Source organism: Chiloscyllium punctatum, chromosome 20, assembly GCF_047496795.1.
Source record: "Chiloscyllium punctatum isolate Juve2018m chromosome 20, sChiPun1.3, whole genome shotgun sequence".
NCBI classification, from domain to species: domain Eukaryota; kingdom Metazoa; phylum Chordata; class Chondrichthyes; order Orectolobiformes; family Hemiscylliidae; genus Chiloscyllium; species Chiloscyllium punctatum.
Window position 1 is genome coordinate 57,274,264 of NC_092758.1, and position 24,834 is coordinate 57,299,097.

The 24,834-nt window shown below is 42.5% G+C and overlaps 1 protein-coding gene across 3 annotated transcripts in view; it reads right to left on the reverse strand.

The window, feature by feature from the left end:
• ubtd2 (ubiquitin domain containing 2) overlaps window positions 1-24,834 on the reverse strand; it is a 72,576-nt gene that overhangs the window by 41,779 nt on the left and 5,963 nt on the right. Inside the window, exons 1-2 of one of the 3 annotated variants that reach the window (XM_072590964.1) lie at window positions 3,264-3,748; window positions 353-467 (exon numbers count right to left, since the gene is read on the reverse strand). The exons of 1 other annotated variant lie outside the window; for it this stretch is intronic. In XM_072590964.1, coding sequence (XP_072447065.1) covers window positions 353-443 — 91 coding nt within the window. In that variant the 5' untranslated portion in view covers window positions 444-467; window positions 3,264-3,748. Of the gene's footprint in view, window positions 1-352; window positions 468-3,263; window positions 3,749-24,834 lie in introns of those variants that run through there. One more of the 3 variants, XM_072590966.1, reaches the window with a different exon arrangement.

Sequence of the window (24,834 nt, forward strand, 5' to 3'; positions counted from 1 at the left end):
GCAATTTGCTACCTTTTGTGCTTTTATTGACAAGTGGAATAGACAAAGCACAAAAACCACCGACCCGAATTTGTGGTTGCAATTACAGCAAAACTGTCCGCATTTGCAACAGGTTCTGGAGTCCACACATCCAGTTAAACAGAAAACCAGAGACTGTTGCCCATGATTCTCTAATCCTTCTAAAGATAATTAGCAGGAGCTTTCAACAGTGTATGATCTTGGCAACATGATGTTTCAATATCAAGGACTGTTCAAAATGTATATTTACAGACCAAACAGGTCTGCCAGTTTACAGTATTAGATGATACAGACAACAGTGCCTTGGTAGAACATAATAGCTGTTGGAGCTTACTTCTTTCCTCTACAAAACAGTACTGTGGTTTCCTTATCTGTTGTTTCGGTGCTTTTCTGCCACCTGGAACAAGAGGACCTCTGTATCTCATTAGCTAATCCCAACTTTCCATGACCTGGAGTATTTGAAAAGATGACAGTTACATATCTACCAAATCAAAAGGCAGATTGTGCTGGAAGTTTATGCTAATTCTTATTACATGTTTACTGCATTTTGTAAGTTTCTTGCTGAAACTTTAGAGCACATTATTATGCAAGTTTACTGATAATACCAAAAATTTGCAGGTGGCATAACCACTTGACATTCTCCATTTACACAGGCTCTGTAAGAACTGCTAAGATCAGTACTTTGTAGGGAACATTGTCTTTCAAACATATTTTACCAGATTTTCAGTCAGTGGTGAAATTCATGCACTCATAATTCAGGCTGATCATAAAGTTTCACTGAGAAGTCGTGATTTACCTAAGCAGAATTTTAGTTCCAGGGCAATGCAAAGTAGAGTAGCTGATTGCAAGATTCTTTACTTGACATCTACAACATGGAGTCTGACTGAAACAAATCATGCTCCTGCAGCCAATTACATTAAAGGATTTTCAGACCGCTAAAATCATAAAAATAAAACATTTTTCTTTCATAAAGCATATTAAAAAGAATTCAGGGAAAATGTGAGAAGATGAAATCCAAAATCTTGAAACAAAACATTTAAAAATTGATAATTGACATGAATTTAATAATTTTTAAAACAGACACATAACATGCAACCTACCGAATCATTTACCAGCACTCCACTATGGTTATATTATTTAAATCAGGTTCAGTTTTGTTATTCGTCAAGTTTTATTAATGATATCTTCATTAAAAAAAATTGAACTTTCTAAAAAATAATTCATACAAAATTTGGGAGCAAGAAAGCTGAAACTTTTAGCGTTTACTGATTGTTGAACAACAGGCCCCAACTTTTGGATTTCTATGTGCCTGCCCAGTGTCCTGAAGTTGTGGTCTATTTCAGAGAGGCAATGACACTGAGAATCAGAGGGGCAATGACAAAGGAAACTGCCAGTTAACTATCTTTAAACTCCTTCCCCACCCCTGCAAAATCAGACCCAAATGTTTTAACATGATCACTGCTATAGTCCACGTTAACAACTTTTACAATAGCTATCTAGTACTATTAATGGCTATTGTTGCTTCACAAGAGCATTATGAAACAATTTTTGACTCAATTACACAAGGAAACATCAAGAGCAAATACTAAAAGCTAGGGAAAGCTAGATGTAGAGTGAGTTAAAGGTTGATAGTGAAGTAGAGAGATTATATTTTATACATATATATTAGAAACTAGAATTTGGATTGCAAATCCTGCTTCCAGCCTATTGTTACATTCAGATGACTAATTCATTGGAAATTCATGGATGGAAGCTTCCTGTTATGAAACAAAGGTGATCAGTCCAACAATCCTCACATCCATCAAACTACAGCCTCTTTTACAGCAGTGTGTTGTATGCCAAATTTAAATATTCACCAGAACAATCAGCTACTTTAACAGTTACTATGGAAAGGGTAGGCATATAAGTGTGGAGGTAGAGTGTCAGATGGGTGAGAAGGTAGTCGTGGATGAATGGGGGTTGGGGTGGCATATGGGTAAAGCAGGTACGGTTTGCTAAAGTGAGCAGCTTTTAGGGTATGTCTAGGGGTCACGTTGGAAAAGTGTTGAATCTAGCTTGGGTTGATGGGGAGGGGAGGAGTCAGGTGTCAGATTGGTGGGGGACAGATCAGGTTCAGCTGTCAGGTGCAATGGAGTCAGGACAGAAGTTGTCAGAGGTCCCAGGGTGGCTGGGTAGAAAGGATAGTTGGGGGGCTTCAGTAGTGAATCGGCAACTCAATTTAAGATATTTTCTAATCAACCTGTTCAGAGAGATGTTACAACATCCCTCTGGAGCAGGTTAGATTTGAACTTGGACATCCTAGCATAGAGGTAGGGACATTGTCACTACACCACAAGAGCTCCAGAGGGGATCAATTCAATATTAACCTAGGGATTAGTTTTGGCTTTTAATCTCCTTCATTTTCCTACATAAATATTAAGGTTAAATGAGTCTGTCTAAAATTTGTGACCTCAATGGACTTTGTGGGTTCCAAATGCAGGATAACTGAGAATTTGAAAATTCAATTTCCTGGTAGATCCTTCAGAGTCAGCTGTGACATGATCCTGAGCCACAACTCCAGACTATAGTCTTGCAATGGCTAGCTGGTCATCCAAATTTCTGGACCACAGATATATTAAAAGGACAGAATTCCAGATCTTGGGCCTTTAGCAGTTTAGGGCCTGTGGAAAAGTGATTAAAACTGGAAATGCTCAACAGACTAGAATTAGAAAAGTGCACATACCTCAGAAGGATGTGGAGCTGGTAAAGGTGACATTCATTGAGGGACAAGGCTAAACAAGAAGGGTTTTGAAAACAGGCGATCAATATTTTAAAATTCTTGTCTAAAATTAAATATTGTGCAAAATTTAAATAGTAAAAGATAGAAAGAGATTTTCAAAATGTAGCTCAATGGGAAAATTCTGCATCAGAAAGTAAACAATGCAAAGCACAAACACAAACCAAGCATAAATTTAACGGGTTAATTAGGTGCTAGAGTTGAACAACTCAATAATATTCAACAGATTTTTTGGGGGTGATAAATAGAATTCCTTCCTTCTTGAATGTGCTGCATGACTTTTGTAGTGTGTTCATGAAGGGTCAATAAATACAGGTCGAACAGCACCCGAGTATACTAGTCTGCCCCAATCACCAGCGAATGCCCTGAAATGGTTCTGGAGAAGTAAAAGTTAATAAAATACAATGACGTGAAACGAAGCCCGCATATCAATTTTTAAAAATACAAACTTTAAAAGAGATGTTTTAACCTTGTCTGTACAATGAGTTGTGCAGGACTGTCAGGCTCTTCCGGCCGAGTTTCCATCGACCGACATTTTAATTGCTAGTTTTTCGGCAGCATAGCTCACCCCCATGGTAAACGGGAGCCTCACAAATACCTGGAAATTAACACTTGATGACATCATTCAAAAATGCTTTTTAATTGCCGGTTGCAGCATGATGCCCAGTGTCTGGTTCATTACTGGAGCAGACAGGGTCATGCAAGAAACGTGTGCAGCTCAACTTATTTTTTTTGAAACGACTTGTCAAGGGTGAGCAGAATTGCTCTTCAGAGATCCACGGAGATTCCTCTGCCTTGGGCTTCCCTCGTCATTAATTGCCTGGAGTACCTCCCCTGTAATTACGCCTTCCCTTGCTGCCGGGAAACATTTTGCTCTGGGTCCCATTCTCACTCTGGCGGGAAGTTTTTGTTGCAACGTTCGGAACTAGCTCCGCCGTTAAAATGCTCCTGGCCTCTCAAATTCTCCTTGCACATCGCCCCAGTAATGGATTTTCTTGTGAAAAACATCAATTGTAATGGATCCTGAGGTTTTACTAGGCGACAGAGACCCCAGTGTTGCAGAAGGATTATTAATACGTCTAACAGCCTGAAACAAATATTTTAACTCAAGTAATCGACAGATACTTTCAGAGAAAAAAAATCAATTCTACGTTAATGGGTATTATCCGACAGAAACTCTCATATGTGGCAGGCCATCGGACTCATTTCTGGAAGGCATTGTCAGTGTTGGTAAGCTGCCGATCCCATAGAGTAACTCTGCCACCCTCCCCACTCTGCAAAACTGGACGGCCAACTGTCTGCTATTCCACATCCGTATCTCAATTTGTTTTAACACAGTGTTGCAGAACCCTTGCAAAACGCTGATCTGTTATGTCACACGTTTTTACCGGTACTCCCTAGAGCTGTGGAAATGCACAACTTACAGGTTATATTCATAAGGGGTCCGAAAGAATACTATGCAATAACAACGGACCAAATTTTTTTCACCTCCTTCCTGTCTTCACATTGGAAGCAAAGGTGTGTGTGTTTTAGTTCTAAATATGGTTAGCAGCCTTTGGTATACTCTTAGGAGAAAGTGAGGACTGCAGATGCTGAAGATCAGAGCTGAAAATGTGTTGCTGGAAAAACGCAGGTCAGGGCAGCATCCAAGGAGCAGGAGAATCGACATATCGGGCATGAGCCCTTCTTCAGGAATGAGGAAAGTGTGCCAAGATAAAAAGGTAGGGAGGAGGGACTTGGGGGAGGGGCGTTGGAAATGCAATAGGTGGAAGGAGGTTAAGGTGAGGGTGATAGGCCGGAGTGGGGGCAGAGAGGTAACTGGAGAAATCGGAGTTCATCCCTTGTGGTTGGAGGGTTCCTAGGCGGAAGATGAGGCACTCTTGCTCCAACTGTCGTGTTGCTATGGTCTGGTGACGGAGGAGTCCAAGGACCTGCATGTCCTTGGTGGAGTTGGAGGGGCAGTTGAAGTGTTGAGCCACGAGATGGTTGGGTTGGTTGGTCTGGGTGTCCCAGAGGTGTTCTCTGAAACGTTCTGCAAGTAGGCAGCCTGTCCCTCCAATATAGAGGAGGCCACATCGGGTGCAGTGGATGCAGTAAATGATGTGTGTGGAGGGGCAGGTGAATTTGTGGCGGATATGGAAGGATCCCTTGGGGCCTTGGACGGAATTAAGGGGGGGGAGAAAGAGGGAGGTGTGGGCGCAAGTTTTGCATTTCTTGCAGTTGCAGGGGAAGGTGCCAGGAGTGGAGGTTGGGTTGGTGGGGGGTGTGGACCTGACGAGGGAGTCACGGAGGGAGTGGTCTTTTCGGAACGCTGATAGTGGAGGGGAGGAAAATATATCCCTGGTGGTGGGGTCCATTTGGAGGTGGCGGAAATGACGACGGATGATACGATGTATATGGAGGTTAGTGGGGTAATAGGTGAGGACCAGTGGGATTCTGTCCTGGTGGCGATTGGAGGGGCGGGGCTCAAGGGCGGAGGAGCGGGAAATGGAGGAGATGCGGTGGAGAGGATCGTCGACCATGTCTGGGAGGAAATTGCGGTCTTTGAAGAAAGTGGCCATCTGGGTTGTTCAGTATTGGAACTGGTCCTCCTGGGAGCAGATGCGGTAGAGACGAAGGAATTGGGAATATGGGATGGCGTTTTTACAGGGGCAGGGTGGGAGGTGTAGTCTAGGTAGCTGTGGGAGTCGGTCGGTTTATAGTAAATGCCTGTGCCTCAGCGGTGTAAAGATCGGTGCACCAAACTACCACCACGCCTCCCTTGTCTGCCGGTTTGATAACGAGGTTGGTGTTGGAACAGAGGGAGCGCTGCACGTTCCGAGGGTGAGAGGGGTGGAGAGGTTGAGGCGGTTAATGTCGCGGTCTTTCCACCACTGAGGCTAAACGTTAGCTCGCGGACACCTCCTCCTACTGCCCCCTTGACCAGGACCCCACCTCCCACCACCAAACCATTATCTCCCAGACCATCCATAACCTCATCTCCTCAAGGGATCTCCCATCCACTACCTCCAACCTCAGTCCCACAACCCCGCACCGCCCATTTCTACCACCTGCCCAAAATCCACAAACCTGACTGCCCGGGCCGACCCATTGTCTCAGCCTGCTCCTGCCCCACCGAACTCATCTCTGCATACCTCGACACGGTCCTGTTCCCCTTAGTCCAAGAACTCCCCACCTACGTTTGGGACACCACCCAATCCCTCCACCTCCATGATTTTCGCTTCCCCGGTCCCCAACGCCTTATCTTCACCATGGACATCCAGTCCCTATACACCTCCATCCCCCATCACGAAGGACTCAAAGCCCTCCGCTTCTTCCTTTCCCGCCGTACCAACCAGTACTCTTCCACTGACACCCTCCTTCGACTGACTGAACTGGCCCTCACTCTGGACTTCTCTTTCCAATCCTCCCACTTCCTCCAAACTAAAGGAGTAGCCATGGGCACCCGCATGGGCCCCAGCTATGCCTGCCTCTTCGTAGGATATGTGGAACAGTCCATCTTCCGCAGCTACACTGGCACCACCCCCCACCTTTTTCCTCTGCTACATCGATAACTGTATCAGCACTGCCTTGTGCTCCCACGAGGAGGTTGAACAGTTCATCCACTTTACTAACACCTTCCACCCCGACCTCAAATTTACCTGGACCGTCTCAGACTCCTCCCTCCCCTTCCTAGACCTCTCCATTTCTATCTCGGGTGACCGAATCAACACTGACATTTACTATAAACCGACCGACTCCCACAGCTACCTAGACTACACCTCCTCCCACCCTGCCCCCTGTAAAAATGCCATCCCATATTCCCAATTCCTTCATCTCCGCCACATCTGCTCCCAGAAGGACCAGTTCCAATACCGAACAACCCAGATGGCCTCTTTCTTCAAAGACCGCAATTTCCCCCCAGACGTGGTCGACTATGCTCTCCACCGCATCTCCTCCACTTCCCACTCCTCCGCCCTTGAGCCCCGCCCATCCAATCACCACCAGGACAGAACCCCACTGGTCCTCACCTACCACCCCACCAACCTTCATATACATCGTATCATCCGTCGTCATTTCCGCCACCTCCAAACGGACCCCACCACCAGGGATATATTTACCTCCCTTCCCCTATCAGCATTCCGAAAAGACCACTCCCTCAGTGACTCCCTAATCAGGTCCACACCCCCACCAACCAACCTCCACTCCCGGCACCTTCCCCTGCAACTGCAAGAAATGCAAAACTTGCGCCCACACCTCCCCCCTTAATTCCGTCCAAGGCCCCAAGGGATCCTTCCATATCCGCCACAAATTCACCTGCACTTCCACACACATCATTTACTGCATCCGCTGAACCCGATGTGGCCTCCTCTATATTAGAGGGACAGGCTGCCTACTTGCGGAACGTTTCAGAGAACACCTCTGGGACACCCGGACCAACCAACCCAACCACCCCGTAGCTCAACACTTCAACTCCCCCTCCCACTCCACCAAGGACATACAGGTCCTTGGACTCCTCCGTTGCCAGACCATAGCAATACGACGGCTGGAGTAAGATCGCCTTATCTTCCGCCTAGGAACCCTCCAACCACAAGGGATGAACTCCGATTTCTCCAGTTTCCTCATTTCTCCCCCTCCACCTGGTCTCAGTCTCAACCCTCGAACTCAGCACCACCTTCCTAACCTGCAATCTTCTTCCTGACCTCTCCGCCCCCGCCCCCACCCCCACTCCGGCCTATCACCCTCACCTTAACCTCCTTCCACTTATCTCATTTCCAACACCCCTCCCCCAAGTCCCTCCTCCCTACCTTTTATCTTAGCCTGCTTGGCACACTTTGCACATTTCCTGAAGGGCTCATGCCCGAAGCGTCGATTTTCCTGCTCCTTGGATGCTGCTTGACCTGCTGCACGTTTCCAGCAACACATTTTCAGCTTTGGTATACTCCTGCCAATTTTCAGGACTTTTGTTGAACCACTGAAGAACTAGCCCACTTTTCTTCCGCTACCAAAGCTTTCCTATTAGTGGAAGTCATAACCTTATCAGATTTTGAGCTCGCTGTTAAATGCATCAAAGAGATCTCAGGGCAACTTTCCATGTGCCATAAGCTTATTCAATGGTAAAGTGATTCCTGTCAGAAAATATGATACTAGCCATCCCACCTTGTAAACTGCGAATTTGCAGTCGGAGCCTGCCCAATCAGGGTAGAATCATAGCCGATGCTAAATACTTAGTAAACAGAGCATTTGAACAAACTAGTCAAAAGCTTAGAAATGAGAAATTCACTATTATATACACAGATAGAATATAATCAATCTGAAATATGTAAAGGAATAGTAGCCTTGGGGCTCAATTTCTCTAGGGACAAACTAGAGCAATAATTATTCTTTGGCAATGACGGATGTAGCCAGTTGAGAAAGCCATCAAGGTTCAGGTGAGGTGTAGTGTCTCAATATCTCATAACCCAAGAACTAAGAGCAGGAGCAGGCAATTCAGCCTTTGAGCCTGCTCCATTTGAGATAGCGATGACTGATCTCACCTTGGCTTCAACTGCCCAAACTCCATGACCCTTCAAACCACTTAATTAAAAATGTGTCTATCTGCTCCTCAAATTTACTCAATGCATCAGCAACCACCACACTCTGGGGTAGTGAATTCTACAGATTAATGACAGTTTAAGAGAAGCAATTTCTCATCTATTTTAAATCTGCTATGCCTTATCCTAAGAGATAAGGTGCTGGAGATCAGAGTCAAAAGGTGTGGTGCTGGAAACGCACAGCCAGTCAGGCAGCATCTGAGGAGCAGGTGAGTTGACATTTTCAGCATGGGTCTTTCATCAGGAATTATGGGGTGGCCCAAGGAGGCTGAGATAAATGGGGGTGGGGAGATAGCTGGGAATGCGATAGGTAGATGAAGATGGGGCAGATAGGTTGGAAGGAAAATGGACAGGTAGGGCAGTGCTGTGTTGAAAGGTTGGATCTGAGATAAGGTTGGGGGGGGGGGGGGGGGGGGAAGAAATGAGGAAACTGGTGAAATGGACATGGATCTTGTACGGTTGGAGGGTCCCAACACGGATGATGAGACGTTCTTCCTCCAGGCAAGAGGTGGCTAGAGTTTGGCAGAGGCAGCCCAAGACTTACATGTGCTTGTGGGAGGGGGAGTTGAAGTGTTCAGCCACAGGGCAGTGGGGTTGTTTAGTGAGTGTCCCAGAGGTGTTCCCTGAAACATTCCGCAAGTTGGCGTCCTATCTCCCCAATGTAGAGACAACCACATTGAGAGCAACAGACAATAAATAATGTGTTTGGAAGTACAGGTAAATCTGTTTTGTATGTGGAAGGATCCTTTGGGACCTTGGATGGAGGGGAGGGGGAAGGTGTGGGCCAATTTCACCAGTTTCCTCATTTCCCCTCTCCCCACCTTATCCCAGATCCAACCTACTAACTCGGCACCACCCTCTTGAACTGTCCTACCTGTCCACCTTCCTTCCCATCTATCCACTCCACCCTCCTCTCTGATCTATCACCTTCACCCCCAACTTCATCTACCTATCGCATTCTCATTAATGTTGCCCCCCCCCACCCCAGTCCCATTTATCTCCTCCCGCGCTTGGGCCACCCCTCATTCCTGATGAAGAGCTCATGCTCAAAACATAGACTCTCATGGTCCTCAGATGCTTCCTGACCAGCTGTGCTTTTCCAGCACCACATTCTTCAACCATGCCTTATTCTAAACTACTGCCCGTAATCAATAATCCATCCAGGTCCAAACTTGAGAAACCATATAAAGTAAGCTTCCAAGCAATAACCAAGAGGACAGAAACTCTGAAATATATAGATCAATGCTAATGTTCTTGGATAGTTTGATAAGTCATGAAGGTGTAACATATTTGAGAAGAAAAAGATTTGAAGGGACGATTTGTTCAGTGTGCCAGCCCTCCTCAGGCAATACCTTCTGCTCATCACAGTCATGTGTGTTTTTACTGTATACTAGGTGTTACATTTCTTCTTAAAACTCTGATGAAATTTAAGAGCTTTGTTAAACTTATAAAAAGGAACAGAGAAGTCAAAGTGAACATAAGCCTTCAGAAAGTGGATCTGTGGAAATGGTTATGGGGAACAAGAAATGGCAGAGGAATTAAACAGATATTTTGCATCAGTCTTTATGGTGGAAGAAACTTTGAACATTGCATTCATACTAAAGAATGGGAGGAAGGAATTAAGTACAATTATCATCACTAGATAAGTAATATTAGACAAATTAATTGGACTAAAGGCAGTTAAGTCCTGTGGCTATGATAACTTGTCACCAGGGTCACAAAAGAGGTAGTTACAGAGATAGTGGAAGCACTGGTTGTAATTTTCCGAACATCCTTGGGATTCTGGAGAAGTATCAGGATTGGAAGACTGCCAATGTGACACCCTTATTCAAAAAGGGAGGGAATCAAAAAGTGGGTAACTATAAGCTAATTAGCCTCAGCTGTTGTTGGAGAAATGCAGAACATTTGGAAAATCAATCTAAACGAACAGTATCAGCATGGTTTCATGAAAAGGAAATCCTACCTGAATAAATTTTTTTTCAAGCAAGACAGTAGATAAAGGGAAACCAATAGACGTGTCGCCTTTGGATTTAGAGAAGGTGTTTAACAAGTTCTCTCACAAAAGGTTAATTCATAAACTAAGAGCTCTGGTGTTGGATGTAGCATATTGGCATGGATAGAGGACTCGCTAGTAAATAAGAAACAGAGTGCGTATAAGGTTTTGTTTTCAGGTTAGCAGCCTGTGACCAGTGGTGTTCCATCGGGATCAGTGCTGGGACTGTAACTGTTTACATCATATATTAATGACTTAGACAAAGAAAGTGAATGTACTGCAGCCAAATTTGCAGATGAGACAAAAGTAAATGGAAAAGCAGTTTATGAGACTGATACAAACAGCTTGCAAAGTGATACTGTTAGGTGAATGAGTGGACAAAGAGTCAGCAAATAGAGTATAATGTGGGAAAATGTAAAGTTGTTCACTTTGTGTTCTTTTGTTCTCCCTTCCAGCCATTTAAATGGGAAAAAAAACTGTAGAAAGCAGTAACACAAAGGAACTTGGTGGTACTTGTGCACAAAACAGAAAACTAGCACACAGGTTAGATTAGATTAGATTAGATTACATTACAGTGTGGAAACAGGCCCTTCGGCCCAACAACTCCACACCGACCCGCCGAGGCATAACCCATCCATACCCCTACATCTACCCCTTACCTAACACTATGGGCAATTTAGCATGGCCAATTCACCTGACCTGCACATCTTTGGACTGTGGGAGGAAACCGGAGTACCTGGAGGAAACCCACGCAGACACGGGGAGAACATGCAAACTCCACACAGACAGCTGCCTGAGGTGGGAATTGAACCCGGGTCTCTGGCGCTGTGAGGCAGCAGTGCTAACCACTGTGCCACCGTGCCGCCCACCACAGGTGCAGTAGGAAATCAGAAAGCTAAATGGAATGTTGGTCATATTTCAACACGTTTGAAATATAAGAGTCGGGTAAGAGTACTGCAACTGTACAAGGTGCTTGTGAGAACAGTGAGTACTGAGAGCATTTGGCCTGCTTATTTAAGAAACAATATTATTTCATCATAAACAGTCCAGAGAAGGTTCACTAGAATGATCCCCAGAATGGAGCGATTATCTTATAAGCAAAGGTTAAGCAAGTTAGGACTAAACTCATAGGAATTTATAAAAACGAGAGGTGATTGCATTGAAACATTTTGGATTTTAGAGAGGCGTGACAAGGTAAATGCTCAGAGGATGTTTCCCTTCATGCAAGATCAGAGGGCATAATCTCAGAATAAAGGAGCACCAATCTCAGACTGAGGGAAGGAGGAATTTCTTCTGTCGGAGAGTTGATTATCTTTGGAACTTCTTGCCACAGAGCGCTGTGGGGCAGAATCCTTGTGTATATTTTAGACTGATTAAGATTGATTTGCAGTCAGTAGGGGAATCATGGGCTTGGAGAATCAAGGGCAAGAAAGCAGATGTCAGGAGTGTCACAACAACCATGATCCTACTGAATGGTAGAGCAGGCTTGAGTGAGCCTACTCCTGTTCCTATTTCTTATGGTCTTAAGATATTCACCATGTTAGTTGTAATCTGACTAGTTAATGATAAGATCATCAATAAGTTTTCAAAATTAAAATGCCAAAATCTAACAACAAATTAAACATTTGATTGTACATGATTTTCTTTCCAATCACGATTTATTTTCTCCCTTCCATGAAAAAGTTTAATTATTCATGTAACAATCAAGGCTTTCTTTTGAAACATCAAACTCAACCGAGCCATAGAAGTAGCATTCCCTGCACATGGTAGTTTCTCCTTAATGGCAAGACTCTTCTTTATTTTCTACAGACAGCATCACAATACTTGAACATTTCCTGAGTAAGAAGCCCAACCAATACAGTGGGCAACAATTCAGAATGCTGTTCATTGGATTATTCTAGGTAACATGGTGGTGGGAATTGTAAAGAAAATGCCTTTTAATGTTGCAAGCATGGCAGACTTACAGCAATTTTTTTTTGAGAAATGCAAAACATTTTCAGGGAAGGCAACGAGAAAGTAAGCACGCTTTCCGCCCCAAATGTCTGAATAGCAAGACTTCCTACTTATAGAGAATATCATGACTTCCTATTTAGAAGTTTTATTCCTGTGCAATAACAATGACACAGCAAGCAATGCAGATCTACTGAAAATACAATAACAAATCAAGCAAATTTGAATAAGGAAGTCAGGAAATGTATCAAAGAAAAAGAGAGATCCTATAAAGTGGTCAAAAGCACTGGGAAATCAGAAGATTGGGAAGGCTTCAAAAACAGAGGATAACAAAGAGAGAAATAAGGAAGGAGAGGATCAAATATGAAGGTAGGCTAGCCAGTAATATTAGAAATGATAGTAAAGTTTCTTTCAATACATAAGAAACAAACAGCAGGCAAAAGTAGACATTGGGCCACTTCAAACTAATGCTGGAAGGCTAGTGATGGGAGATAAGGAAATAGCTGGAGAACTTAATAAGTACTTTGCGTCAGTCTTCACAGTGGAAGACATGAGTAATATCCCAACAATTAAAGGGAGTCAGGTTGCCATTACAAAAGAGATAGTGCTAGAAAAGCTAAAAAGGTCTTAAAATTGACAAATCTCCTGGCCCCAATGGGCTACATCCGAGAGTTCTGAGGGAGGTGGCTGAGGAAATGGCGGAGGCGTTGGTTGAGATCTTTCAAAAGTCACTGGAGTCAGGGAAAGTCCCGGATGATTGGAAGACTGCTGTTGTAATCCCATTGTTCAAGAAAGGATCAAGACAAAAGATGGAAAATTATAGGCCAATTAGCCTAACCTCAGTTGTTAGTAAAATTCTAGAATCCATCATTAAGGATGAGGTTTCTAAATTCTTGGAAGAGCAGGGTCAGATTAGAACAAGTCAACATGGATTTAGTAAGGGGAGGTCGTGCCTGACAAACTTGTTAGAATTCTTTGAAGAGGTGACAAGTAGGTTAGACCAGGGAAACCCAGTGGATGTTGTCCATCTAGACTTCCAAAAGGTTTTTGATAAGGTGCCACACGGGAGGCTGCTGAGTAAGGTGAGGGCCCATGGTGTTCGAGGTGAGCTACTGGCATGGATTGAGGATTGGCTGTCTGACAGAAGGCAGAGAGTTGGGATAAGAGGTTCTTTTTTGGAATGGCAGCCAGTGACAAGCGGTGTCCCAAAGGGTTCAGTGTTGGGGCCGCAGCTGTTCACGTTATATATTAATGATCTGGATGAAGGGACTGGGGGCATTCTAGCGAAGTTTGCCAATGATACGAAGATAGGTGGACAGGCAGGTAGTACTGAGGAAGTGCTGAGGTGGTGGGGTGGGGTGGGGTGGGGGAGAAGAAGAGGCAGGAAAGATGAGGGGGGGTGGGAGGGGAAGGGAAGATGGGGGGTGGGGGGGGGGGGGGAAGAAGAACGTGAAGGGGTGGGTGAAAAAGAGTAAAAGGGACAACAGAAGAACACGACTGGTTTGTTTATTTGTCCCTTATGAAGAATAATGTGGGCATTTAAACAAATTGTCTATCACACTGAACATTATTATGTGGGTAATAAAAGGTGTTTACTGTAGTTACTAATAAAGGTGTTAAGTAGTGGAAAATTAACAAATTACATTATTCCAGTGAGGCAAGAGATCGAAAGGAGGTCTCTAGATTCAACAGCAATCAATCTTTCACTTTGAAAAAAAAAGGAAGTAATAATTAAGCAGGTTCAATTCCGTTGGCTTAAAACTACTTGAATTGTACGACACCTTACAAGTTACCTGATCAGGGCACCTGAGAGTTAGTTGCATGCTTCTGTATCGGGGACTTACATTGGGGTGGGGGAGGAGGGGGGTGGAGATAATGAAAGATAGTCCTGTTGCTGATTGCCAAATGATCAAATATATGAAGTCACTTCTTGGTTAAACAGCCAGTCAAAAAAGAAATTGTGAACTGCCATTTGAGCAGTGTGGCACAGTGCAATCCTAGTCAAGTAAGAAGCTGGAAGTAGTGTGTAAGAGAAAATGTGAAAAGGAATCTCAAATGCAATATCACTGCTTTTCTTTTAGATCTTCTTGGAGAAATATGGAAGCTAGGAAAATGCAAATACTACGCCAAATAGTGGAGCATTGGCCATGATATACAGTGCCGATGGTACTCAAGAAAGTGACATCATCATTAAAGAATTCTCCCAGAATACCAAAACACAATTATTATTTTAAGGATCTGAACTCAGATTAAGGTTTCAGAAGAAAATCTGTTTAGCACTAATGCAAGACTCATTTATGAACCATATATTGATCACATTATCAAAGCCAACCTCCCTTGGGTAATTCAAGAGACAGTACTGAGAATCAAAATCAATTGCTATGCCGGTAAAAGTCTTGATCCAACCAGTAAACAATACCCACTATAAATAAATTTGTGAAGATTTGAAAAATGTTTGCAAGGGCTGTCAATATGTTTACAACTTTCTAACACAGAAAAAGTACTTAAATATTTAATATTTCTATCTATATTTTAAGAATTAAATAATGATGGCTACTTTCTGATGGTCCGCCTTCAGTTATTAATGGATACTGTGAAAGCAACTAAGCAAATGGTAGCAGTTCACTGTTCTTGGCCATCAGAATGCTAACATAGTACCTCTGCATTACAGCAGCATATATATTAGATGTACAGACATTAAGATATGGTTCTTTAACTGATGCTCTTAAGTTAGTATTCCATGGTGGCAGCAGACTAATAGACTAGGTATAATTGGGTCAGCAAGTCTCCTTTCAACATACAGAAAATGGAGTCAAAAGGAAACAAAAACTGGGAACCAGCTCTTGACACTGGACTCCTGATTAAAAGAATATAATATCTCAGAAGGAATAAAGAAATGCTTTTCCAAATTGTGTTAAAAACTGCTAGCTTCACTAGTTACTCAATTTGTACAAATTAGATATATAGTTTCTAACAATAAAATGACAAACACAACTTGAAGTAGTGATAATAATTTTAACTTTTAAGTGAAAATAATCCAAGAGCTTCATTAAATTCTATCTGACAATTTAGCAAAAGGTTTGCCAGTTTTTAATGTGCTAAATCAAAATTTTACGTGGTGTTAACAGGGGAAACAGCCAGGGTTAAGCCACAGGGGCAATTTGGTAGATAGGATGACTGACAGAAGGGAAAAAAAACAGTGTACACCTTTTCATATACATACAGCCCAGCTTAAGGTTTGAATAAGTTCAGTGTGTGTACTTGTTGGAAACGAAAATTAAATATAGAAAGTGAGGGAATTTAAAAAAGATTCACAGCATTATTCACAACAACTTGTATTTATATAGTAGCCTTAAAGTAAAACCTTCCAAGGCACTTCAGAGTCTTCTCAAGCAAAATTTCAGTTCATACCACAAATACAGGGTTGTGTTTCTGAATGCTGACAGGTATCAACAATATACCATTACTGTGCCTAGAAGCCACCAATAATTTTCCCCAAAGCATTAAAAACCATTAACATTTTGATCAATAACTGGTATGAAATCATTTGATCTTGGAAAATATTTCTTATTGTTCACAAATTTTTGCAAATTATATCACTTGCCTATGTAGTTTAATATGAAGTGCAAATAAGTTCTTACAGTGACAGTCTCCCGGATCAAAGACAGGCGACCAAGTACAGTGCAAGATTAGTTATGGTACTTTTTAATACAGTGTATTTTTTGTGCATTTAGTTTTACCTGTACATCATATACAGAATAAGACAAATGTAGCAAACAATTTATAACTCTTAATGAGTGATATGCTACCATTCAGATCTATTAAACATGAACCCATATGTGTAAGTGAATAAAGTCATAGCTTTCAGTTCAAAAGAGGTTTGATCTGTTTATGAACATTGCAATTTCTATTCAGAATTTGAAAAAAGATGTCCAAGCCATGATTTTAAGGGGACTGACCTTATAAACAAACAGATTGCAGTGAATATGTGCTCCCAGATTAGCATATGATTTAAAAGATGACCATCTTAGTAAGAGGAGAACAATTGGCCAGTACTGTGGCTTCTAATTTCATACGACTGATCTCATAGATAAGCAGACTGAAACCAACTTAGAACAGCAATATTTACAAGCTACTGCAGCAGACTGTACATGCTCCTGCTAGGAGATCTGATATCATGATATGTCATGCTCAACTGCTTTATGCCGTCCTCTCTCATCCGTTGTAGCTTGTCTGCAATTACTCTGACACCTGTCATCAAACCATGCCTCGCTCAACCCATTCCTGCTACCCTCCAGTTTGTCCTCTTGCAAACTTTCTGTAACTTATCAGCTTTGATCAAATAGCCAATACAATGACATTTTCTTTTCAAAAAGAGGCATATAAAATGGACATTAACAAGTTGTAAATACATATTGCAATGCTCTCAGCAGAATTTTATAGTAGCCTGAATTTTGTAGTTTATGATTATAAATGTGACATTCCCATGAGAAATCTAGTGAGGCCTAACTTGACATCAGGAACAACTCACTGATTTTTAACTAAATTGCAGGTGTCAATTTGAGATTCTTGCTTAGCAGTGGCAAGATGCCTATCTATGGATATTATTACCTGTTAACAACCTTATCCACTGTTGTGGTTCTGTTCGCCGAGCTGGGAATTTGTGTTGCAGACGCTTCGTCCCCTGTCTAGGTGACATCTTCAGTGCTTGGGAGCCTCCTGTGAAGCGCTCCTGTGATCTTTCCTCTGGCATTTCTAGTGGTTTGAATCTGTCGCTTCCGGTTGTCAAACCATTATAAATGCCGGAGGAAAGATCACAGAAGCGCTTCACAGGAAGCTTCCAAGCACTGAGGATGTCACCTAGACAGGGGACGAAACGTCTGCAACACAAATTCCCAGCTCGGTGAACAGAACCACAACAACGAGCACCCATGCTACAAATCTTCTCACAAACTTTGAACCTTATCAACTGCAGATCCTGCCTTATTAGTCTGCAGTTTTCTATCATTACCACCCACCACGAGGAAATTGAACACAGGGCAATTTCTCAGGGCATGCTCCTTGGACACAAGGCACAAGCACCCCATGTGCATGTATACCCGTTTTTGACCCATCTCTAAAGATCAAAGGTCAGTGAGAGCCCCGAAGACTGGGCTAAGTTCAGAATCCAAAGGAGGACTAAAACAAAAGACAAAATATAAGGGCAAACTAGTGAGGAATATAAAAACTGAAACCAAGGGTTTCTTAGACTTAAAAAGAAAGAGAAGGGTCAAAAAGAACATAGCCCTCATCGAAAATGATTCCAGGAAGGCAGTTATAGGGAACAATGAAATAGCAGAGGAACTAAACTGATTCGGAATGGGTTTTTACGATGGAAGATACTTTAAACATCCCACTAATACTAAAGAATACAGGGGAGGAATTATGTACCATCACTGAAGTATTATTAGACAAACTAATGGACATAAAGGCAGACAAATCCATGGGCGCTGATAGCTACCTCCTGTCGTATCCTAGGATGCAAGCTACAGAGGTAGTGGATGCATCAGTTGTAGTTTTACAAAAATCCAGGGATTCTGGAGAAGTATCAGCGGACTGGAAAAATGCCAATGTGAGACCTTTTTTTACAAATGGGAGGGAGGCAAAAAGCATTAGCCTAATATCTATTGTTGGAATAGTACTGGAATCAAGTAAGGAAGAAATCAAGTAGCATGGATCCCTTACTCCCAATGCCTCCACCTCCACTGAATCTGCTCCCAGGAGGAGCAATCCCACTCCAGGATATGCCAGATATCCTTCTTTTTCAGGGACCACAATTTGCCCTCCTTTGTGATCAACAATGCCCTCCAGTACATCTCCTCCACTTCCCGCACCTCTGCCCTCGAACCCCTCTAACTGCAACAAGGATAGAATCACCCTGGTCCTCAACTTCCACCCCACTAATCTCCAGAGACAGCACATTATTCTCTGCCATTACCACCACCTACAGACAGACCTCACCACCAGAAACTATTCCCTCCACAACTCCCTTGCTGTGCCCACACCCCCTACCAACCTAAGGTGATGTAAAACATGCATCCATACCATCTCTTCACCTCCATCCAAGGCACTGAAGGTTCTTTTCACAAGAGATTTTCCTGCACATCCACCCACCTCATCTACTGCATCCGTTGCTCTCGATGTGGACTCCTCTACTTGGCGGGGGGGGGGGGGGGGGGGGGGGGGCAGGACACCAACTCATGGAGCATTTCAGGGAACATCTCTGGGACACAAGCACTAAAACAACCCCACCGTCCTATGGCCAAACATTTCAACTCCCCTTCCCACTCCCAAGGACATGCAAGTCCTGGACCACCACCACCATGTCAAATCCACCCAAAGAGGAACGCCTCATCTTCCACCTTGAGACCTTTCAACCACATGGCATTAACATCAAGTTCATTAGTTTCAAATTTCCCCTCCTCTCACTCTCATCCCAGATCCAAACCTCTAACTTGACACCGCTCTCTTGACCCGTCCATCTTCCTTCCACCTCTCCACTCCACTCTCCACAATCACCTCCTATGTGCCTCCACCTACTGTCTTCCCTCCTACTTTCCCTCAGTCCCACTCCTCCCTCCACATTCCTGATGAAGGGCTTATTCCCAAAACGTCCAGTCTCCTGCTCCTTCGTTGCTGCCGAACCTGCTGTGCTTTTCCAGTGCCACCTTTTTTGACTCTGACTCTCCAGCAACTGCAGTCCTTACTCTCTCCTTTGTGAAATTGTGTTTGACTAATTTATTCCAGTTTTTTGGGCAAGTCTCAATCAGAGTGGACAGAGGGAAACCAGTAGATGCATTGTTTTGGATTTCCTGAAAGTGTTCAACAAGGTACCTCACAAAAGATTTTCATGAGAATGCATAGTGTTACAGATAAAATACTGGCATGGATAGAGAATTGGCTAATGGGAGGAAACAGCACGTGGAGTTAAGGGGTTCTTGTTTAGGTTGATAATTTGTGACCAGGGATCAGTGCTCAGACTGCAACTGTTAACAATATATAACAATGACTTGGAGGAAGGAAGCAAATGTACCATAGCCAAACTCGCAGACAACACAAAAGTAGGTGAAAAGGCAAGTTGTGAGAGATGTACAAACAACTGACAGAGAAATATTGACAGGTTAAGTGCATAAAATGTTGGCAAATGGAGCAATAATGAGAGAAAAATATGAAGTTGTTCACTTTGGAAAGGAGAACCAAAGAACAGAAGATTGTTTAAATTGAAAACAAACAGTGCAGAAAGCTGCAATATGAAAGGGAATTGGGTACTTGTGTATGAAACACAATGGTAGCACACAGGTGCAGGGGATAATAGGGAACATTAAATGGAGCACTGTCCTTTGCTTCAAGAGGAGTGAGTACAGAAATCTTGTTACAACTGTACAAGGTACTTATGAGAGTACATCTGGAATATGGAAAGCAGTTATTTATGGAAAGATATCATTTCACTTGGGGCAGTTCAGAGAAAGTTCACTAGGATAATCCCTGGCATGGAGGGAATATTTTATGAGCAAAGGCTAAACATATTGGGACTCTACTCACTGGAGTTCAAAAGATTGAGAGATTATCTCAGAATAAAGGGGCATCAATTTGAGTGTGAGTTGAAAAGGAATTTTTTCTGAAGATTCAGTGTCTTTGGAACTCATTGCTACACAAAGCTGTGGGGGCAGAATCGGTGTATACCTTTAAGGCGAAGATAGATGGATTCTTGGTTAGTGAAGGAATCAAGGATTATCGGAAAACTGCAAAGTGGACATGAGGAGCATTGGATCAGCCACAATCCTATTGAATGGCAGAGGCAGCTTGGGGCAAAATGGCATATTCTTATTCCTAGTCCTTATGATTTCATGGTCTAAAAATGCGCAGGGCAAATATCCCATCCACTTACACATTTCTGCATTCACTCCCTATCATTCTAATTTTGCAGCAAGGGGACTTTGTGCTCAGGGACACCCATCCAACTCATGGATTGGGCCAGACATGCTTGTTTTCTTGGCACTCACTCACTGAGTCTGTGTGGATGCCCAGAGCATCTCTGCCTTGCCTTGCCATTTCATGCCTTACCACTCAGCCAAAGATACCAAAGTAGTACTGCATGCCTTGCCATTTAGCCCAAAGTCAGGAAACTTGTCATGGTTCTCAGCAGGTCTCAGTCAAGGAAGAGAATTTTCAAAGAAGGGGTTGCAGCACAGTAGGTCAAGGGCTGGCTCCAATACTGGCCTAGGGACTTTGAGATGGTCAGTTGCTCAAGATAGTCAGGATACTCTCCTCATAAGAGTTGGGCAGCTAAATGTTGAACAGTCAGCCACTCCTCCTGCAATATCAGTGAGGTAGGTATCAAGGGAGATGAAAGTAGATGGCACAGCTGTTACTTTTGGTGCAGATGGGGAGGTGTCCAAGTGTGTGAGCAAACTGCACAGAGGGCATGCAGGGTTAGTGATTTCAAGGATTGTGAGGATGAGTGTAAGTGAGGGAAAATGCTGCAGATAATAGTGAGAGTGATACAGCAAGAAGCTTGTTGAGAGGTGGGTACAGTGCAAAGATACAGGGAATGTGATTTATGGATAGATGTTGTTACTTACGCTGGTGGAAGGGAGAAGGTCTTCTTCCTAAATTGTTATACATTCGTTTAGATAGGTGAAAGTGCACTAAACTGGGTGGTAACCTCAGACCAGGTTGACATGGTCTCGCATCGTGGCCTCCTCTGCTAGTCCTGGGGGATGAAGACGTGCTGCTTCTGCATCACCCCAACCTCCAGGCGCCTGTTTGCAAAGCAGGGTGCCAATTTTCAATTTGCTGCCATGTCCAAAGCAAATGTCATGAACGAAGAACAGCTCTGGACTGAAGGTGCTTGTCTCAGTGTACAAAGGCCTTTTAAAAACTGTTCCACCATCACAGATGTCAGGGATTTCCTAGCAGTGAGAGTTTTTGCAGATACGATGAGTGGTAGAACACAGCTAGAATCATACAGGGGTGAAGCCATAGGCAAGTAAAGTGGTGAATTTAGTAAGATGTGTTCAGACAACTTGCTAGGCCTCGGACAGAAATCCTCTATGAATCTCTACAAAACTAAAGCTTAGACAAAATAAAGGAAGATTCAACCTCCTGAGTTTCATAACACAAGTTCTCCAAGTAATAACTACTTTTGTATAACTCTGCAGTTATTGATTCGAGATTGCGCAGTTGGTGGCAACATTAACTTGTCTATTTCACTTTTCTTTTTAAAAGCAATCCAGAAGCTCTTTAAAATTAAATAGTGATACTCAACAGCTGCCAGTCTCCTTGAGCCTGTAAATGTGCTAATCTAGTGCCTGAAGCGGAGATCCGAGAAGCATTGTCATGAGTTCAGCAGTTTGAGCTAATGCACTAGCTAAATTGTCACAATCAGTGAGGGCTGCACTTGAGGTAATAATACAGTTCTTGGGTATATAGAACATGAGTGACTGAGAACTAGGTGCAAGGCAACTGTTAAAACAAACAGAATGCTATGAAGTATCACAAGGACAACTCCATACAAAACTGCAACTATCTGGTCTGTGTAGCAATCTATAGTCGGCATAATTTTGAACCTAGGATACAGTATCCAAAATTGTCAATTCAGCACAAAGGATTATGGAATTTCAAGTGTTATGTATATCTACTACCAATCAAGTTTCTTTAGTCTGTGTGTGTGTGCTGGAAATAAGTCTCCGTTAAATATAAGTTATTCCCATGACATGTTTACATTAGTTCCAAAGAGGAGTCATTGCATTCAAAATGGGATCTGTTTCTTTCTTCACAGATACCATTTAGGTTTCTTCAGGTCTTTGATTCTATTTTGCTAAATATGCTAATTTGCAATCCTTCAAATAGAAGTATAATTTAGGCATGAAGGGCACCAGACACCTTTTGAAAAAATTAATATATATTAAGAAAATATTAATTTACCAAGACCCTGACTAATGTACACCCCAGTAAATTGGTAAATATTTGCCTATTTTTGAAAAGCAAGTTTCAGCTATGTAAAATGAGGACTGTAGCGAGGTAAGTTTTTTTTTGGGGGGTGAGGGGGGTCAGTATAAGCCATATACTAAACTCATGTATTAATATAACTGCACTAGTTTAAAATGGCAAATTTCATAGAATATTGCAATGAAAACAAAATTCCTTTCTAAAATTATCTAATGTCATCGGTCAATAAGTATTTTACAATTATGATTGCACATGAGTTTGAGATGAATCTCAAAGCATAACTTCAGAAAAATAATGTACAGCTAACCACAATTTGCACCCGACTGCAGATTTGGCCTACTGTGTCCTACTTCAAACTCCTGTGACTGTAGATGGAGGTGGTCTTGGTAAAGATTCAAAGGAGGAAAATTAGATTGAAACATCATTCAAAGACTTTTGTGAAAATAGAAAAAAAGGGCAAGACAGACATGTACTCATATAGCATTTTTCATGACCTTCAGAAGCATTTGAAGACACATTTGTAGTGTAGTCAGTGTTGTAATGTAGAAAACAGGACAGCCAATTTATGCAGCAAACTCCAACAACATAGCAATGATGAGGTTACGAAAAGAATAAAATCCCTACAATGTGAAGACAGGCTATTTTGGCCCATCAAGTCTACACCGACCCTCTTAAGTGTATCTCACCCAGACCCACCCCTTTTACCCTAACCCTGGAACCCTGCATCTCCCATGGATAATCCACCTAGCCTGCACATCACTGGACACTAGAGGCAAATTAGCATGGCCACTCCACCTAACTTGCACATCTTTGGACTACAGGAAGAAGCCGGAGCACCCGAAGGAAACCCACGCAGACGCAGGGAGAATGTGTAAACTCCACATAGACTGTTGCCCAAGGCTGGAATCGCATCTTGGTCCCTGGCACTGTGAGGATAACCACTGAGTTGCCATAAATCTGTTGTGGTTTTCAAAAGGGATAAATATTGTACACAATAAAACCCATGCTCTTATATACACCTGAATAGTCAGATAGGATTCTAATGTGATTTCTGAAAGATAATGCAGCTCTGCCTCAGTAATGTACAGTACTATCAGCCTTGATTTCTGTCCTCAAACCCTGGAGTGGGGCTTGAGCCTCAGGGTCAAGAATGACAAATGAGGCAACTGAGCTATGGTAACAATCATAATAGACCTAGAGCCTTTTAGGCTTGAAAGAAGTGAAGCATGTATTGGACAAAATCTTTTTTTTTTTAAAAATTACTTACATTTAAATCTCATCTTTGAATGAATAAAAGCATCTCCAGACACTTTGTCCCTCATCTTTCTGGTACCATAATTTACAAACTTCCATTGGATTAGTCAATGATTACGCATGGCAAAGAACTGCAGTGGTTTGCTATTGTCTTCTGCAATGTGGCTGACCAGAAAATGTCTCCTGCTTTTTCTGCTTTACATCAGGCTTTTTGGAAGGATTACAAACTAATAATATACTGGTTTTGGCCACCTCACAAATGTATCTTCAATGACTACTAAATAGGACTTGCACTCAGAGCTACTGGTCCAGACATAGCAGTGCTGCAACTGTCACAAAAACTCCAATCTTCAAGTATTTTACAGATTTCTTAGCAAAACCCATTTGACACCTCATTAAGTGGGAACATTACAGAGGTAACCAAAAATGTGTTAGATGTACATTTTCAGTAGCCTCTTAAAAGTCGGAGAGAGTGTTAGGGAAGAAGAGAGATTTAAGCTCTGGAATTATCTCCCTAAACTCGTTCTTTCCTTTTTGATACTGCTTTAAAAATTACTTCTTTAACCATACGTTGGCTCATCTCCCCAACATCTCATGTGATTAAGAGTCAAAATGTTTGACAAGACTCCTCTGAAGTGTTTTTTAAAATCATGTTTAAAAAGGTCTGATACAAAGTTGTTTTTATTGATGAAGCCACTAGAAGCCACTTAAGGTCAGTGAACACAAGGATGATGGACTTGCTGATGGTTAGGTCAGCAAAGCACTAGTTTGATGTCAGTAAGTATTTTTCACAATTAGGCCTTGATTTATGGAAAAGTTACCAGCTGAATGTGAATGCAAACATTTAAAAAAGGTGTTTGAAAAAGTTGTAGCCATGGGACAACATTACTGAATAGAGAAGTAAGGTACAGTATTGTAGATACATATCCCAGTTACAGTGGATGTAAGAAAGTTTCAGTTGTTTCAAGGGTGAGGGGATTTGGCTTGAAAGATTGTGTGGCTAATTTGTGAAAGATGGGTAAAAGGGTTGTGGTGTATATAAGTTGAATCATGGCAATTCAGGACCCGTTATAGACCTAATGGCTTTTTCCTATTCCTGGTTTGCTCCTGTCTTGATATGCAGAAAATAACACAATGTAATTAATTTGCAATGGGCTGCCCACACTATCAGTAAAATAGGAGGGTGGCAGTTTTGCATTGTCACCTTTGACTAATAGCAATGTAAAAGCAGCTTAAACTTGTAAGAAATCGTGGGCAGTAAAACTACATTCTCCTCAAAA